Here is a 19045-nt window from a genome sequence, read left to right as displayed (position 1 = left end):
TCCTGTCTCCAGCCTTTTCTCTCCAGTCTTTGCCCTCTTGTAAGACACACAGTTATACCTCACTGCCCCACCCAAGATACCGTCCAAGGGTTCCTCTTGCCTCCTCCTAAATTCAGCATAGCAGTAGTTTCCAGATATCCCTGTATTGTTTAATTTTCCAGACATTTCTCCCTCACTCTCTGGGGGCCTGAGGAACTACAGTAACTACTCTACCCTTGAATGTTCTGAAACCCATCTCTCCATTCTCCTGGTTCCCATGAGATGAGGTCTTCATGAGGCCAGGCCCCTCCTTTTTTCAAGACAGCCCTGGCTATCTATCGCTATGGCCTGAGTTGAGTCATCACCTCAGCTGCCCAGTGTATTTTTCCTCCCACAGGTTTACTATTAACTTTGTTAACAGTTACTATCATACTTAGTTCACTTTAATGGGATTTTTATATTATATTAATTTGCTCTTACAATTTGTCGGTTATTTATTCATGTAAATCCCTATTCTGTATCTTCCACTCTTAAGACTTTTGATGGTGTTAGAGAAGATACTTCTGTTGATAAGGATATAAATCTGTCACAGATTTTTTTTTCTTTTTTCTTTAAGTAATTGTGGAGGATGTTAAGTTCCTGCAACAAAGAGACCCCACGTAGGATGGTTGGAGTAAGTTAGTTGTTTATTTCTATTCCACAAGGCAGATGTGAGTAGCTGAGGGCTGGCCGGATAATTCCAGTAGGCTTCACACATACATGGCCTCTGACGTTGCACCTGCTTTTCTTGTTTCCAGCCAGCTGAACAGGGGAAAAGAAAGATCAAGTCAAGTAGCCCTGTCTTTAGAGAGGGTACTGGGGAGTCAGACTTGGCTTCCTGTAGCCCATTGGCCCCGATTCCTCTTGTTAGGCTGGAAAGTGACATTTTCACAAAGCACCAAGTAATATTAGTGACTGAACCCATGGAACATGCTGGGCAAGTGCCCTGTCCCATTGGAGTGCCTGTCCCATTGGAGTGCCCTGTCCCATTGGAGTGCCTGTCCCATTGGAGTGGTCTTTATCACAAGAGCGAGGAACTGGTTTTGTTAAAACGTCAAACCTGGGAGGAAATGAGGGATTTTTTTGCATTTTGTCTCACACCCATCTAGATCTACCCCATTGCTTCAGCCGCTGCTACATACAGGTCAGAATCCAGAGCCTCGGAGAGTTCAGCTATTTCCAGTGTGTGGATTTGGGATGAAGATTGCTGTGTCTGACTGATGAACCGATGGACGGATGTGAAATGTAGAATCTCTCTTTCTATTTTCTGCCTCGCTAGTCCTATTTCCTTATTTCTACACAACTTTGTGTGTGAGTGTGTGTGTGAATGTGTGCTCATGAGAGTGTGTGATTTTGTGTGTGTGTGTGTGTGTGTGTGTGAGTATGTATGAGTGTATGTGCATGAGTGTGTGTACATGAGTGTATTGTGTGATTGGGTGTGTGTGTGTGTGTGCATGAGTCTGTGTTGTATAGCTTTGACTTCAGGACCTTGCACTTGCTAGGGGAAGTACTTTTTCACAGACCTTCTCAGGTACCCGTACAGCCTCTACTGCTGTGGACAGCCTCTCCTCTCTCCTCTGTATGGTATGTGTACAAGAAACACATTTATAAGCATGTATACCTTTATATGTGAGACATGCTATGTACTTGGCTGTCCTTTATTTTTAATTCAAGATTGCTTACTGTGGGCTGGCAGGGTGGCTCAGCAGCAAGGATGCTTCCAACACAAGCCTGGCAACTGGAGTTCGAATCCCAGAACCCATGTAAATAGAAGGGGAGAACTGGCTCAACAAGATTGTCCTCCAACCTCCACCTCATGCTTGTAGCATGCACATGTGCGCACACACTAAAAGAAAATTTGAAGAGTACTTACATACAATATATGTACTATAAGAAGACTCTATAAGGTAGTAAAGACTATCCTGAGACTTGAACCACTTGAACGGGTTAGAGTAGCGGAAGGTAAGAAAGGTTTATGTTTATTAGTTGTGTGCCGAGCAGATCTAAGCTTGAGTTTGTGCACCAGCTATTGTGACTTTAGATACTAATACAACCTTAGATGTATAAAGTTCTACAGAGGAGCAACTTGTTTCTTTTTTTTTTTTTTTTTTTTTTTTTGTTGTTGTTGTTGTTGTTGTTGTCTTTGTTGGTTTGTGTGTTTTGAGGCTGTGTAACTTTGGAATTCTGTATGGCCTTGAACTCTCTCATGACGTTTACTTGAGCATGCCTCTCTGCATTTTGTCCCAGGATATAGATAAACGCTGCTCTTTATGAGTTTACTCAGAAAGGAGTTGTAAACGTTCATTACTGACCTCTATGATTAAAATAGGTAATGCGTAAAAAAATGCATCAACACCATTAGCACGCACAGGTAAGACCATTTTAGAACAGTGTTAATGTGGGCTAGCGCGTTGACTCGGTGGGAAGGTGCCTGCTTCCAGTCCTGAAGACCAGAGTCAGACTTTTCAGACCCATGTTGGGGAGGGGAGAATAGATCCCCCCAAACTGTCCTCTGAATTCCACATCTGTGCTATGGCATTTGTGGACACACAGAGATACACACACACACACACACCCTGCAACCTGCATGTACAACAAAGTAAATTAGATGTGATAAAATCATCATTCAAAAATATTACTTAAAATACGTTGTGATTTTTATGTGCTTGGCCCAGGAAGTGGCATTATTAGGAGGTGTGGCCTTGTTGGAGGAAGTGTGCCATTGTGGGCATGGGCTTTGAGACCCTCCTCATCCTAACTGCCTAGAATCCAATCTTCTCCCAGGGGTAGAGCTCTCAGCTCCTCTATTTTCATGCCTGCCTGGATGCTGTCATGCTCTGGCCTTGATGATAATGGACTGAACTTCTGCACCTGTAAGCCTGCCCCAGTTAAATGTCCTCATAAGAGTTGCCTCGGTCATGGTGTCTGTTCACAGCAGTAAATCCCTGAGACACGTGTTCTCTAGGACTGTTCTTTCAGATAGAAATTCTTTCAGATAGAAATTCTTTCAGAGGTAAACTTGTGTTTATCAGAAAGCAAATATTCAGAATTATCCCAAGTCAAAGATCTCCATGTAGTTCTCTGGGAAGCAGCATCTTATTCTGAAATAAACGTGCGGATAGATGCTTGCTGGCTGATACGTGTCTTTTGTACTCTTTATCTTTACGTTTAGGTTTCATAAACTACTGTGCTCAGTGGTGCTTCAGCATTACATTCCCCTAATACATAGGAGCTGTGGGACATGTTTTGAGTTTAAGTCAACGGTGCCTCTCTATGACGCATCCCCGAGTATCAACTGAAGGGACAGGAAGGTGGCCACTCATTCTAAACATGCCTTAGCTAGTGAGCCCCTGCAGCAAAATCAGCTCTGGACTTAGGAAGACCACATTCGATTTCCCAGAGAGCTATGCACATGCAGAGATACTTTGGGAGCACAGTTAGGTAAGTTCCATTTGAATGAGACGTGTCTATATTTTATTAAACCCTTAGAAATAGGACAAAGGTAGCAGTCAGCCAAATTTACCAGTTCATCACTGATTCCAAAGTAAGGCATTGCTTGTGCTACTTTGAAAGGCCAGCCCTTGGGGGGATTTTCCGTGAACACAGAGATGTTTCCTAGTGACCAGATGAGTTCTGTTATAAGAGAGGTGATTATCAGAGGTAATGAATGCATTTCAAGAGTCTTTTCCTTATCTATTGTTTTTCTTGTCGATATATTTTTCTCTCTCCATTTTCATGCCCCCCCATTACATGTTTGTTTGTATATATTTGGGTGCCTGTGTGCCCTGGCTCATGTATGGAAGATAAATGTAGAGGGTTGCGTCTCTTCTTCCACCCTCAGGGTCCAGGGATTTAACTTGGGTTATCAGTCTTGACAGGAAGTGAGTGCCTTTTACCCACGACACATCTCACCAACTCTCATGGTCTGTTTACCATCACCACATTGCAGATCCTGGTCACGCCTGCCCCCACCCTATCACATGTTTTTCTGTCTGTTTGTTTTTGTTTATTGTTGTTTTGATAGGACAAGGGAAGGCCTAGGTGCCCTGGAAAACCAGGCCACATGTGCTCCACTGTATAGTTAGTGTACAGGGTGAGGATGGGATGAGAGCTGAAGCCAGCACACCATTGCGTTGTGAGTTCTAGCTCAGTGAGAGGAGAAATGAGTAAATGGATACCTCAATGTCTTCTTGATGCTGGTGTTGCCTACACACCATTGAAATGAATTGGGCAGACACGAAAGCCAAGGGGAAACATCTGGCCGCCTTGGCCCTTTGGGTCAGCTCATCGTGAAAAGCAGACTTGGTACTAATCCAGTGGCTCCTCTGCTTCACAGTTCCCACCTCACTGCATGTCTGGAAGGTTAGAAAACCCCATGCTGGACTAGAAGGAAGCCAGAGGCAGGAGGCTGCCTCATGGAGGCCTCTTCCTGGCCTTTGGTGTGTTGTCATCACACCAAAGTGCTAAGTCTAAGAGATTATGGGTTTACCACTCTCTGTTGGAGTCAGGACTTGGTGCTTACACTCTGTCGTTCCGTTCCGAGCTGTTTGCAGTTGGCTGGCTGTAATGAGTTAGCTTCAGAATAACCCGCTACAAAGATCTATAACAGGCTGTCCATTTGGACGTTGAAAAATGCCTGTCAATGCCGATCATTTTCACCTTGGTGTAATTACTAGTGACCTTTTCTTGCTGGCAGTATGGGTTTGGGTTCCGTATCTAATGAGCCTGCTGCTGTTGGATATCCATGTGGCCCGTTCTGCACACCAGCCTGTAATAAATGCTCATCCTGGGCTATGCCCTGGGGACATACAGATAAAAGAAACTACCTGCTAAGAGAGGAACCCAGGCCAACTGGAGGGAGCCGGCAGGGCGCTGCCGTGGGCCAGTGTCTGCTCTGTGTTTGATTCAGTCCCCGTGGTTAGGTTTCCTAACATACCACAGGAGCCCTTTTAACTTAATAATCCCTCTGGATGGAGCAGAATTTATATCCCCCTCTGTCTTTCTCTAGTCTGCCTTTGGGAAGTTTTTAAGGGCCAGCAGGATGAGTATCTGGCTGAAAGTCCTGGACATTGCTTTCTAGCCATATCCCACACCTTAGAGATAAGGGTTGGCAGGCCCAAGGGTCAGTGTCTGGGCAGAGATCATTAGATGAGTGAACAGAGAGGCTTCCTGCTTCAAAGAGAGGTGGAAGGGAATGCTGGTATCTCTGGGGCTGTGGAACTCTGCTCCCCACCCCGTCCCACCCCCATCCTAGCTTTGAGCACAAACTGTTTTGCCTTAGGAACACACTCAAGGTTGGGGAGCTAAGGGGAAAACCAGGAACTCGGGTTTTGGATCCCTGGTTTACAAGTGGAAGGAAGAGATGTAGAGACGTTGGCAAAGCTCCCTAACAGGACCCCTTAGAAACACTTTTTGGGCGTGGTGGTACACACCTGTCATCTACCTGGGAGGTAGAAGGGGGAAGGTAAGGAATTCAAGGCCAGTCTGGATTTATGAGACCCTGCCTCACCACCCTTGCAAAATGAAAAGGAAAGTGGAGGAGAAAGGTGCGCGTGTGTGCGTGCGTGTGTGTGTGTGTGTGTGTGTGTGTGTGTGTGTGTATCACTCATGGTGTAAACTGGATGAAGTTAGGATTATAAAGGCTTACTCAAATTTTGGGTTTAGTTAATGGCATCCTTCCCCAGACTTTGTTGAGGTAGAACCATGGCCACTGACCCCGATCTTTGTGTTTCTGATAGGACATTTCCTTGGTAAGGAGACTTTTTTTCTCTCAGTATGTATTGAGTGTTTGGCTTGGTCACAGTGCTCTGTCCCAGCAGTAGAAAAGTAACAAAGAGAACCCACGAAGCTCTAAACTTCTCGAGATAGGTTCATTTTCAGAAAATCGTTCTGTACAAACTCAGGGAGCACAGCTTGTGTGACTGGCCTAAGACGGTGCTTAGCATCTGGAAGGAAGATGGCGGGTCTACTGGGGCTGTCCCAGTATTCTTTCAGGAGTCAGCGTGTGCCATGGTGGACTCCGGGGTGACACAGGAGCTCAGATTAGAAGCCATTCCTGTTAGTCCGAATGCTAGGACGGGGGAGAACAAGGCTATGCGGGTAACTGATGAGTAAGTTCAGCAGAAAGAGGATGGGGAAATGTCACAAATGTTGGGCACCACCCTTGGCAGCGGCAGAGCAGAAATTGCTGGAGGTCGTGTCTGTCTGAGCGTGGAGTTGATGCTGGTCTTAGTTTGGCCAGCGAGGATGGCGACTGGTGTGGAGTTTCTGGGTGCTGGTGGAGTGTTCTCTGCTCCTGCCTTTCATGCTTTCTTTGTCTACCGAGAAAAGACCTGGCTCCTGTCTGTCCTGGCACCGCATGAAGCCAGTTCCTGGAATGAGATGCTTGCAACAGCACTGAAGGTTTGACTGCTCAAAAACAGCTCCATAAAGCACCACAGCTTCTCTTACGCGGTGGCCATTTACTTCTTTCCTGTCAAGGCCTGTCCTGGGGCTTTTTATTCTTTCGTAGTCACAGGTTGCCCTGCTGGGTGATTTCAGTTTAATAACTGTTCCCCCACACTCTACTCCTTAGATGCAGTTTGTAGGTGTTCCGGGATCTTTATACTTTGAAGGTGATGGTTAAAATCTCACAGATACTTTAGTCTAAGCACCTGCTGTCAGGCATCGTATGTGCGGAGCGTGGAGAGGAAATGACCACAGTGCTGGCTCTCGCTGGAACGTAATGTGGACGGACTCAGACAAGCAAACGGCGTGAGTGGGGCAGCATTGGACAGAGGTCCTGTGGCCTGCAGGAGAGCGCATCTAAGGTGTGAACTTATGGAGGCAAAGGGGACAGAAGCCTGGCAGCTGAGCAGACTAGAAGAGTTCCAGGAAAAGAGAACTGCAGGGAGGGAGCAGCTAAGTGGAAATTACCTCAGTGTGTTTGGGACAGACCTCAGGGTGTCAAGGCAGTGACGGAGGTGTTAGAGACAGGTCTCGGGTGCTCTCAGGACAGCGGCCAAGATTCACTCCTCACTCAATACCAACCCCCCAGACCTGAGCTTGAGTTACTGTGAATAAAAGGGGGAGGGAGATATGTCATCACCCACGTACCCCATCGTGTATTTGAAAGAGCAGAGCACCAGACGGCGTGTCAGACTTGATCCTCAAAGTCTGGGTGTACGCTTTTTTCACAGCGTTATAACTCGGTGGTTTGGGCATCTTTGGTTCTTAGGTTTGTGTTGACATAATTACATAAAAGCTATATTGCTTATAAAATTGATCATCCCTGCGCCTGGGGAGAGGAGGTGAGATGGGGAGAGACACGAACAGGGTCCGTGGTTGCAGCTTTGCTGGTGTACTGCTTGCCTGGTGTTTGCAAAGCCGTGGGTTCGGTTCCTAACAGCATAAATAAACCACCTGTGGTGACATATGCTTGTCAGAACACTCAGAAGTTGGAGGCAGGAAGTTGGTGAGTTTGAGGCTGTAGCAGATGAGGACTCTGAGATGAACTGCATCCCCAGCTGAACTGTGCCTGGGCTGTAGACCATTGATTTCAGCTGTCTGGAATCCGCTAACAGACACTACCAGATGCTTGCGGCAGGGGCTGTGGGAAGAGCTGTGTTCACAACCTAATTTTACCTTTGTAGCCGTCCTTTGGCATCCCTGCAAACAGAGATGGTAAACACAAGGCCTTGAGTTAACACCTTTAGGAAGTGACAAGGCTCAGTCGGGCTCAGCTGTGTAGAGATTAAGGGTTGTGTGGCACATTAGACAAACAGAAGTCACCTTGTTCCCTGCCCCCGTCCTTGAGTCCTAATTGGAGCTTGTCAGTCTAATGTGTAAATGACACGTCCTCTGTTCAGGTCCAAGACCAATGAGAAACTTAGTGCAGACCTCCATTCTATCTTATCCCGAACCCAGTCTTTCTGTCCATCCATCCGTCTGTCTGTCCTTCCTCCCTTTCCACTATAGCTGTCGTGGATACAAATATAAGCCTGAGTGAAAAGTCATCAGTTTGAACAAGCATGGGGTTTTCCTCTTTCCTGACACCTTCTGCTCTTTGGTGGCATCTCTAATGATGTATGTAGTGTTGTCTGTAATGACACCTTTTGTGGGGTTTCCCTCTTAATGACGTGTGTGGTGACATAATGACGTCGTAATGGGCTTTCGGTGGTGCGGCTGCCTGCCACTCCGCAATGATGCCTCTAGTGACGCCTTTTGTTTTCTTTATGTTTTTCAGGAATGTTTACCCTTGCGGAAGTTGCTTCACTTAATGACATTCAGCCAACTTACCGAATCCTGAAGCCATGGTGGGACGTGTTTATGGATTACCTGGCGGTTGTTATGCTGATGGTAGCCATCTTTGCAGGGACCATGCAACTTACCAAAGATCAGGTGGTCTGTTTGCCAGTGTTGCCGTCGCCTGCAAACTCAAAGGCGCACACACCACCTGGAAATGCTGACGTCACCACCGAAGTCCCCCAAGTGGAAACAGCCACACGCCAAGACCAAAATGGGCACACGACGAATGACCTTGCCTTCAGCACATCTGCTGTGACGCCTGACATGCCTCTCCAAGCCACCCATGCGGAGTCCACCTTTCCCAGTCACGAGGCGAAGAAGGAGAAGAGAGACCCAACGGGCCGAAAAACCAACTTGGATTTTCAGCAGTACGTATTTATCAATCAGATGTGTTACCATCTGGCCCTTCCTTGGTACTCCAAGTACTTTCCGTACCTTGCCCTTATCCATACCATCATTCTCATGGTCAGTAGCAACTTTTGGTTCAAATACCCCAAAACATGCTCCAAGGTTGAGCATTTTGTTTCAATATTAGGAAAGTGTTTCGAATCTCCCTGGACTACTAAAGCGCTGTCAGAGACAGCCTGTGAAGACTCTGAGGAGAACAAGCAACGGATAACGGGCGCCCAGACCCTACCAAAGCACGTGTCCACCAGCAGCGATGAGGGGAGCCCCAGTGCCAGCACCCCCATGATCAACAAAACCGGCTTCAAGTTCTCAGCCGAGAAACCGGTGATCGAAGTTCCCAGCATGACGATCCTGGACAAGAAAGATGGGGAGCAGGCCAAAGCCCTGTTTGAGAAAGTGAGGAAATTCCGTGCCCATGTAGAAGACAGTGACTTGATCTATAAGCTCTATGTGGTCCAAACCCTCATCAAAACTGCCAAGTTCATTTTTATCCTTTGCTACACTGCAAATTTTGTCAATGCCATCAGCTTCGAGCATGTCTGCAAGCCAAAAGTCGAACACCTCACAGGGTACGAGGTGTTCGAGTGCACTCACAATATGGCCTACATGTTGAAGAAACTTCTCATTAGCTACATCTCCATCATCTGCGTCTATGGCTTTATCTGCCTCTACACCCTCTTCTGGTTGTTCAGGATCCCTCTGAAGGAATATTCTTTTGAGAAAGTCCGAGAGGAGAGCAGCTTCAGCGACATCCCAGATGTCAAGAATGACTTTGCGTTCCTTCTGCACATGGTCGACCAGTACGACCAGCTGTATTCCAAGCGTTTCGGTGTGTTCCTCTCCGAAGTCAGTGAAAACAAACTGAGGGAAATTAGCCTGAACCACGAGTGGACTTTTGAGAAACTCAGGCAGCATGTGTCTCGAAACGCCCAGGACAAGCAGGAGCTGCACCTGTTCATGCTGTCGGGGGTACCCGACGCTGTCTTCGACCTCACAGACCTGGATGTGCTAAAACTTGAACTGATTCCCGAAGCAAAAATCCCTGCCAAGATCTCTCAGATGACTAACCTCCAAGAGCTCCACCTGTGCCACTGCCCTGCAAAGGTGGAGCAGACCGCCTTTAGCTTCCTTCGAGATCACTTGAGATGCCTTCACGTGAAGTTCACTGATGTGGCTGAAATCCCCGCCTGGGTGTATTTGCTCAAAAACCTGAGGGAATTGTACTTAATAGGCAATTTGAACTCGGAGAACAATAAGATGATCGGACTTGAATCTCTGCGAGAGCTCCGGCACCTGAAGATCCTCCACGTAAAGAGTAATCTGACCAAAGTTCCCTCCAACATAACCGACGTGGCTCCGCACCTCACGAAGCTCGTCATCCACAATGACGGCACCAAGCTCTTGGTACTGAACAGCCTGAAGAAGATGATGAACGTCGCCGAGCTCGAGCTGCAGAACTGCGAGCTAGAGAGAATCCCACACGCCATTTTCAGCCTCTCTAACTTACAGGAACTGGACTTAAAGTCAAACAACATCAGGACGATTGAGGAGATCATCAGTTTCCAACATCTGAAGCGACTGACTTGCTTAAAATTATGGCACAATAAAATTGTGGCCATCCCGCCCTCCATTACCCACGTCAAGAACCTGGAGTCCCTCTACTTCTCCAACAACAAGCTCGAGTCCTTACCGGTGGCAGTGTTTAGTTTACAGAAACTCAGATGCTTAGACGTCAGCTATAACAACATTTCCACGATCCCCATAGAGATAGGTTTGCTGCAGAACCTGCAGCATTTGCACATCACAGGGAACAAGGTGGACATCCTGCCAAAACAGTTGTTTAAGTGTGTGAAGTTGAGGACTTTGAACCTGGGGCAGAACTGCATTGCCTCCCTGCCCGAGAAAATCAGCCAGCTCTCCCAGCTCACTCAGCTGGAGCTGAAGGGCAACTGCCTAGACCGCCTGCCAGCCCAGCTGAGCCAGTGTCGGATGCTCAGGAAAAGCGGGCTGGTCGTAGAAGACCAACTTTTTGACACGCTGCCACTAGAGGTCAAAGAGGCATTGAATCAAGATGTAAATGTCCCCTTTGCAAACGGGATTTGAGCTAAGTGAACTCGGGCCCATCCACGTGCGGGGACACCTTCCTAGGTTGCAGATGCTCACTTGCAAGTTATTACAAGATAACGCATTTTAGGAGTAGATAAGCCCTTTAAACAGAACACGAGGCACAGAGGCTGGTAGCAGATGAACCGGAAGTCCAGTGTTTGTAGCATTTTAAGTCATTCGTTTCCAGATCTTTTCTTTCCTTTTTGTTTTTTTTGGGGTTTTTTTGGGGCGGGGGTTTTGTTTTGTCTTGTTTTTCTTCTGGGGAAAGGGAAGGGAAAATCACAGTCACTGATCTCAGTGCTTTTTAAATTGTAAGTTGGATGTGGCTGCCGGCTGAATGTTTACACATTGCTTGCCTGCTAAAGTAAATGATTAAATTGACTTTCTTCTTACTATATTGTGGGTTATTTTTTTTTTTTTTTTGAGGTGTCGTGATTTATTTTTGCTTAATTGGTGCAATATTGCTTAACCTTGGATCGTTGAAGACACAAGGGGCCAAACTCATAAATTTAGATTTGCTAAAATATTGACTTCTCTACTGTTTTAATTTAAAGCAAGTGAAAGGACTGCTTCTTGGAGCATTTGGTGGTACTGTGTTTCTGAGAATCCCACAGCAGACGTCACAGTCTTGACAACCTGGAATGAAGTAGAGTGTGTGGTGTGTCAAGACTCTTTGTTTCTTAAAACGAATGCTAAAAATAAAATAATACACCCTTTAATAGTCACTTTATGTGCATAGGCTACGGTAATATATGGTACACTTTTGGGCCAAATATAATAGGGTTTCCAATGAATAGAAAATGTGTTTTAAAAATAAATTTATAACAATAAAGTAAGTTTATCTAAATCGTAGTGGTTCACAGCCTTTCTTGGGACCAGCATTTGAATTCTAAACCTTTTCATGGTGGTATCGGAGAGGTGCTGTTGAAGATCGGTGTGGAAAAAAAGGAGAGGTGAGAGGATTATCTGCTGTAGGTTATAATTCTTCAACTCACAGAATGTCTGAATCAGCCTGTCTCCTATTTAGATATTAGCTGGGTAATATTGACTACAAGGGTGGCCTTTTCCTCCTTCCCTCCCTCCCTCCCTCCCTCCCTCCCTCCCTTCTCCTTTCCCATCCTTCTTTTCTTTCTTTGGCAAGGTCTTTATTTCTCTCCCTGTCTTTATCCTTCCTTGCAGACAGTGTCTTGAAGCACACATTGGCCTCAAGCTCTTTACCTCCTGAGTATTGGGGTGCCTGGTTTCCGCTACACAGAGGATGGAATCTAGGGTTCTGTGCATGCTACATAAGCACTGCCCGCGGAGCCCCATTCCTAGCTTTCTCTTTGTAGCCTGGCTAACCTGGAATTGCTCGGAATGACTAGGCTCACCTCAAGGCTTGTGTCTATCCGGTGGTGAAATATATAGATGTAGCCACTGTAGTTGGCAAGAGCAGAGAACTGGCTGGCATTCTGTCCTTTCCTGCCAGGCTGGACTCTCACAGAGACACTGGACTTCTCCCTGACCATTAGACATAACTTGGAAGCTTCTGACAGTTGGGGGGAAGATGGGCTTACACCTCCGATGTTTTCCTCCACAAAATGGCTTTCTGGGAGAAATGGCATATGCCCAGGGGGTATAAATCTCTGCACATTGGCCAACTTAGAAACAGTGCCCCATTAACAACAGGTCAGTAGCCACTGTCGCTGAGTTAGGAAATGTTTGCACCCTGGCTGTCCATTCTCCCCCTAACAGACTTGAGGTGCATGGGGTTTATGAAAGCTCAAACTTGGAAAATCAGAACAGCCATACAAGTCATCTGCCTGCCTTCCAGTTCCCGCAGCATTTACCCGAGTTGCCTGTGCTTGCTTTGCACTTAAATGACATAAGAGAGTCCATGTTCCTGCAAGACACAGGCCCGGTTTCCTGAGATGGGAATGTGCAGACGGTGATGCTAGATTATAGCTGCTCTCCAAAGGACGCACGGGACCCGCGTGCATCCAGTAAGCTGGAAAGTATGCACTTCCTGCCAACCAGGACTTCGGTATCTCCCTCTTGTTGCTCTGCCTCTTAGTAAGTGCCTGAAGTTGGTGGAGCATTCCGTTTTCTTCTATTATAATGTTTTGGTATTTTACAGAGGGCACCACAGAGTCCAGATCAGCAAGCCAGGTCTTAGGGTTTTTGCTTCATGAGCCAGAACTCGTGTCCCTCCCTCACCGCCCTCTCTTTCCCTAATGATAATTTTTATTACGATGTAGAATGTGCATTCCCACTGACAGTGAATGATAGCTTTGGGGCTTTCTTCAGCTGAGTTTTGGATGTTCACATGTCTTCAATCCATGTGCGTAGGAGGCAGAGGCAAGCAGGTATCTGTGAGGTCACTAAGTTCCAGGCCCGGTGCAGCTAGGTTGTGAGATCCTTTTCGTTTTGCTTTTATGTATTGAAAATATTAATCACTTTAAAGGATACTTATGCTGGGGTGTGTGGGCCAGATGTTGACACAGAATGTCTAATTTTTTTTTCTTTGTTAAAAATTGTCTTTGACCGTTTATTTGTTCATGGTGGGAGGTGGGTGCCGTGTGGCACGGCGTGCGTGTGCAGGTCAGAGTTGATCCTGTTCTCCTTCCGTCTTTATATGGGATTGTAGGATTGAACTCAGGCCTCAGCAAGCGCCTTTACTGCATGAACCATCTCACCAGCCCACTACCAGATTATTTTTTGAGACATGGCCTCTTGCTGGACCTGGAAGTCATGCTTTAGGCTAGTGTGGTTAGCCAATGAGCTCCAGGGACCCACTTGCCACTCTCCCCACAGAGCGTGCCACTGTGGTCAGTTTCTGTGGGTGCCGTGGATCTGACCTGTGGGCCTCAGGGTTACATAGTAAACATTTCCGTGCTGACTGTAAACATCAGGAATGGCAGGACGCCATGGCGCACTTGCCTTTCAGCAAAGAGCCAGTCTACAGAGTCTAATCTGCCCAACTTCCAAAGCTGGGCACTGGCCTCTCTGCCCCAGGCATCTGCTGCCTAATCACTCAGAACTGATGGGCGCTAGATGCCCTCAAACAGTATCAAGGGGTACCGTTTCTCTTACTCAGTTTCTATTAACTTTATCAGCTCTTAATAGTGCCCCTGAATTCTCCAGAGCTCACGGTCAATTGATTTAAATGCCACCTCCCGTTGGCACTGTTTGCAAACAGCCAACGTTCTGAAAGAGACTTCACTGCAAAATGCTGATTCATCTAAAGACTTGAATCGCACTGGGCTGTGGAGTCTCAGTAACACAGTAAGAAACTGGGCCGCAGGGTCTTGAGAGTTTATGAATCCTCGTGACTGGCTAGTGTGCTGACAGACATGAGAAAAGCAACTCAGACATGTTTTGGCTTAAGAGTGTTTTGTCTTTCTCCAAAGTCCCTTGAGCGCCCATCTGAAGAACTGGTTTTATCTGGCCCTTGTACATCCTTGGCAAGCAGTGGGTAGACCCTTAGCCACTGACAAAAAAAGACTTTGAAGTTTTATTTTGCTTTGAGACAGGGTCTTGTGTGTCTCAAGCTGCTTTCTAACTCACAATGCAGCCAGTGACCTTGAACTTGGACTCTTTCCTGTCTCAAGTTCCCCCTCCCAAGTGCCAGAGCTACAAATGAGCACCGGAAGCCCCACAGACTCAGTGGTGTGGGTGGAGTACACACTTTATGCATACTGGGTTAGGGCTCTGTGAGCATCTCCAGTCCCTCAGGTGTGTTTAAATATTCCATGTTTGAGTGAAGCCTACAGAGTCTTAACATATTTTTTCCCATGATTGCCCTGTCCCACCCTGAACACAAGACTGGCTTTCTCTGGTCAGAAGGGTAAGCTTCAAGTCATTACCCAGCGGCCCCGATTTTAGTAATGGGGAATTAAGTAACCCAATAATAGGCATTGTTTAGGATTTGTGGCCAGCAGGCCCTGATATATGGACATTTTCCGCAGGATGCGGGGCTTTCTATTCTAAGTCTCTGCCTTTTGTAACTACCTCCCCTGGTTTCCACAATAACCAATAACCAGACCCTTCAAGTTGCCGAGTGCAGCAAACTCCCAAAGTGCCCTTGACTGCAGCGCCCAGCCTTTGTTCCCATTTACCTTGCTGAAGAGAGACCAGAGGGCTGCCCTCCCACGGATCCCAGCAGGACCTTCCTCGGTAATTCATCCCAGCAAAATGGTCCCTTTATTAGTTGAGCTCCCCAAACAAAGGCATACAAAGCAAAAGCCCTTTCATGAAAAGAAGGGAACAAAACCTTCCCGAATGTCCAGTAACTTAGGACCGCCACAGAGTGACCCTGTCTGGTGCTGGTCGGCTGTGGCTCTCCTAGAGAGTTGTACCTGCTGGAGGCTGGGACAGGCTGGAACGAGCTGAAGACCAGCAGACGCCAGTGACCCCACTTGACTCCTGAGGTTTTTGTTGCTCTAGTTTGGTTTTAATTTTTGATGTTTAGCATCAAACCCAGACTCTTTGCATGTTTTGTTTTTGATAAGGTCCCAGTATTGCCAGGCTGGCCCCAAGCTTGGATTCCCGAGTGTAGGAAACGTGGGTGTGTATCGCCACACATGGCTAAATACAGTGCACAGATGAGACGTTCTGATATAAAGTTTCCTTTTCTCGTGGGCATAGATGAGGTCCGTCACCTAGACTCAGCCGGCATGGTTTTATTTTTATATATAGAAATATTTACATTTCTCAGTTTTCAAAGAGAAGGTATTAACATGTTCTTGACTTCAAGGCAGTAAAAAATTTTAGCTAATTTTTTATTGGGTATATTTTATTTACATTTCAAATATCCCCTTTCCTGGTTTCCCCTCCACCATCCCCTCCCCCATGTATATATGGAGGGTGCCCCCCTACCCACCCACCCCCCTCTCGACTCCCTGTCCTGACATTCCCCTACACTGGGGCACTGAGCCTTGGCAGGATCAAGGGCTTCTCTTCCTACTGATGCCCAATAAGGCCATCCTCTACTACATATGCAGCTGGAACCATGGGTCTGTCTAAGCTGGCATGTTCTAATCTCCCAAATTGCCTTGGGACCTGAGAAGGTGAACACTCAGCACTCTGGCAGTCCCTCCCCTACTCCTAAGGTTCAGTCTGGAGTGGGTTCCTACACTGGGAATCTGCTCCAGTCCCAACTACGAAACCTCAGGCCTCAGTTTCTGCATCAGAGCCAGGAGGCAGTGCTACCGCACAGCAGTGTTTCCCACGTAGGTTTTCCTTTCATGGAGCATGGGTGAGTTGAATGAAGTGCATCACATGGTATTATACCTGTTGGTAAGCACTCAATGCTAATCTGATTATTTTTACACACAGCTACAACACACACTGGGGCCTTCCTTGATGTGCATTCTCCTTTCTGAATTTTTCATCTGCAGAATGAACTGTGGATAAAATTAAATCTCTCCCAGACCCATATGGGACTAAATGTGGCTGTGCAATTGAATTCTAATTAAATGAATAGGATGGAGCCTTAAAGGAAGAAGCATGCCACCTGCTAATCCCTTTTGTGAGGTTGAAAACACGGAAATTCAGGTCAGAATGCATACTGACCTGACTTGGGAGGTAATAGAAGCCACAAGGGTTCCTGACAAGGAGCAGGCTTGCATAAAGAAGGAACAAACCTCTGTTGAGAGCTGTTAACTGGGCAGGAAGGGGTGGTGCACAGGGTGTGGGACACAGGAGGGGCCCTGGTGTCCCAGTGCACACATCAAGTCCTGGAGCTCTTGTGTCTCAAAACTGCATGGGACAGCAGCTGGAGCCGCAGCAGCCTTCTGGAGCAAATTAGAAATGGGAGCATCTTGTGTCTGTCTTCAGGCTGAATTCAAGTGTGTGTTTTGACATTTTTGGGAAGGGGGCTATAGCAGTAGTGTCTGCCCAGCGCACACAGGGATGGTGATAGTAACTGATATTTCCAGCAATGGAGTGCTATTTGGGAACTTGGTGGTACCTGTGGCTTATGCCCACTTCCACGGTTACATTTGTTCCTGCTGGCCCTTGTGGTCTTTGTATCACCATAGCAACGATAGGGCTACTCAGACTGTGAATGACTTGCCTTTAAGGTGGCAATACTCATGTCCAGTCAGCTGTGGCAAAGCAAGAGGTAGCCTTGAACTTCCACCAGCAGGCAGGACTTGGGTGACTTGGTGTCTTTCTTAGTCAGGGTTTCTATTCCTGCACAAAATATGACCAAGAAGCACGTTGGGGAAAAAAGGGTTTATTCAGCTTACACTGCTGTTCATCACCAAAGGAAGTCAGGACTAGAACTCAAGCAGGTCAGGAAGCAGGAGCTGATGCAGAGGCCATGGAGGGATGTTACTAACTGGATTGCTTCCCCTGGCTTGCTCAGCTTGCTTTCTTATAGAACCCAAGCCCACCAACCCAGTATGGCACCACCCACAATGGGCTGGGCCCTCCCCCCTTGATCACTAGTTGAGAAAATGCCTTATAGCTGATTTCATGGAGGCCTTTCCCCAATTGAGGCGCCTTTCTCTGTGATAACTCCAACTTGTGTCAAGTTGACACAAAACCAGCCAGTACACTTGGCTATAGAACCAGTAAAGCTGTGCTTAAGAAAAATTAAGGCATACCTGAGTGTGGGTGGGCAGGCTTCTTTTTTGTCTGTGAGTATGAGTGTCTTGTCCGCATTTATGTCTGTGCGCTGTATGCATGCCTGGTGCTAAGCAAGCCCAGGAGAGGGTGTTGGATCTCCCGCCACTGGAGTTAAAGGCAGTTGTGAGCCACTGTGTGAGTGCTGGAAACTAAACCAGCAGCCCCTGCAGAAGTATCTCTCCAGCCCCACTGTGGGATTCTGAAAGGAGAGCCACACCTTTAAGTGACCAAGGAATTTAATATGCCATTTTGATTACTTTTAAATTATAATTAAAAGGGTCAGTCGCTGGATTTAAGTTACTCGGGAGTATGAGACTTGAAGGTTCTCCGGCTGCCCCGGTGATATGCACACTTGTGCAAAGCTCTTCACCCCGTCTCTCTTCACGGGCTCGGCCACAGAATGTCCCTGAGAAACTGCCCACAGCTCCACAGAGGACTCAGGAGTCCTGGAGGGGGAGAGGAATGTGGAGAACTTTGTGTCTTCAGTCTGTCTGAAAATCACTTAAGTACTAAGGAGCCATGAATTCCTTCCAAGTAGTGGCTCTCTCCATGGAGACCCCTTCAAGACACATCTCCAGAGCCTGCCAGGTCCTCCCCACAGCTGAAGCTTCTGACCGTCTGGTTTATTCTCGAAACAATTCATCTTCTTGACCAGGGCAATTGGATTATTCAGCATCTTCCTTGGGACTTCAGCACAGTGCCCACCACTCCCTGTGGATAAAGTACAGCAGCTACAGCCAGAGCAGGCAGGAAATTCACTGGAGTCAGCATATTGTCTCCATTTGGGGAGCAGCTGACGTAGCTGACACATCTCAGCCTACACCTTCCATCTCCAAGCCGGTGCTGCTCAGGTTCCAAAGTGAGAAGAGGCTTTTGATTCTAGAGCTAACGTTTAAACCCAGACTCTCACTCAAGCTGCAGGGTGCCGCCACAGACCCTGCAAGATGGACCCTGGATTCACTCCTCATAGCAGACCCGGAGATTGTGAATGTGAACCTGAGTTCCCAGGAAAAAAGCCACACTGGCACTGAAGAATCTACAAGACTCAGAGTTGGAAGTTTGCATGCGGATCTAGAACCGATTTATCTGGGTTATTTTTAGTCTTTTGGGGGGAGGGTGGGGGTCTTTTTTTAATTTACGTATTTATTTTGGTTTTTTGATGCAGGGTTTTTCTGTATAGCCCTGGCTGCTCATAAACTTTCTCTGTGGACCAGGCTGACCTAGAACTCAGAGATTTATCTGTCTGCCTCTGCCCCCGGAGAGCTGGGATTAAAGGAATGCACCACCAGAACCTGACCACTATCTTTAGTCTTAACAGCCACGTTTTTTCCACTCCCATGTATGACCTAGCATCCTATTAAAACTTCTAAAATGTTTTCTTAGTAGAGCGCTGTCTCCCACCAACCCAAAAGTTAAAGGTGTCAGATGACATCTAAAAATCCTGGACAGGCTGGGAAGATGACTCCACAGGCAAGAGTGTTTATTTCACTACAAAGTGACTTAAGTTCAGGTCTCCAGAAGCCATGTACAAAGCTGAGCCTGTTCGCACACAAGCCTGCAATCCTCTACACTCGGGCCAGAGACAGGAGGATAATGGGACATGTGAGACACGGCC

The 19045-nt window shown here is 47.0% G+C and overlaps 1 protein-coding gene across 1 annotated transcript in view; it reads left to right on the top strand.

The window, feature by feature from the left end:
• The window catches only part of LRRC8D (leucine rich repeat containing 8 VRAC subunit D), a 100644-nt gene extending 89082 nt beyond the window's left edge, over positions 1–11562 (top strand). The window contains exon 3 of the mRNA XM_080925278.1: positions 8243–11562. Within this exon, the coding sequence (XP_080781404.1) occupies positions 8245–10815 (2571 nt within the window). The 5' untranslated portion in view covers positions 8243–8244 and the 3' untranslated portion in view covers positions 10816–11562. The remainder of the gene's footprint in view (positions 1–8242) is intronic.
• The last annotated feature ends 7483 nt before the right edge of the window (positions 11563–19045 follow it).

This window comes from Micromys minutus (genome assembly GCF_963924665.1).
Source record: "Micromys minutus genome assembly, chromosome: 11".
Lineage (NCBI taxonomy): Eukaryota > Metazoa > Chordata > Mammalia > Rodentia > Muridae > Micromys > Micromys minutus.
The sequence above is the reverse complement of the archived record's forward strand: the minus strand, read 5'-3'. Positions and strand labels throughout refer to the sequence as shown.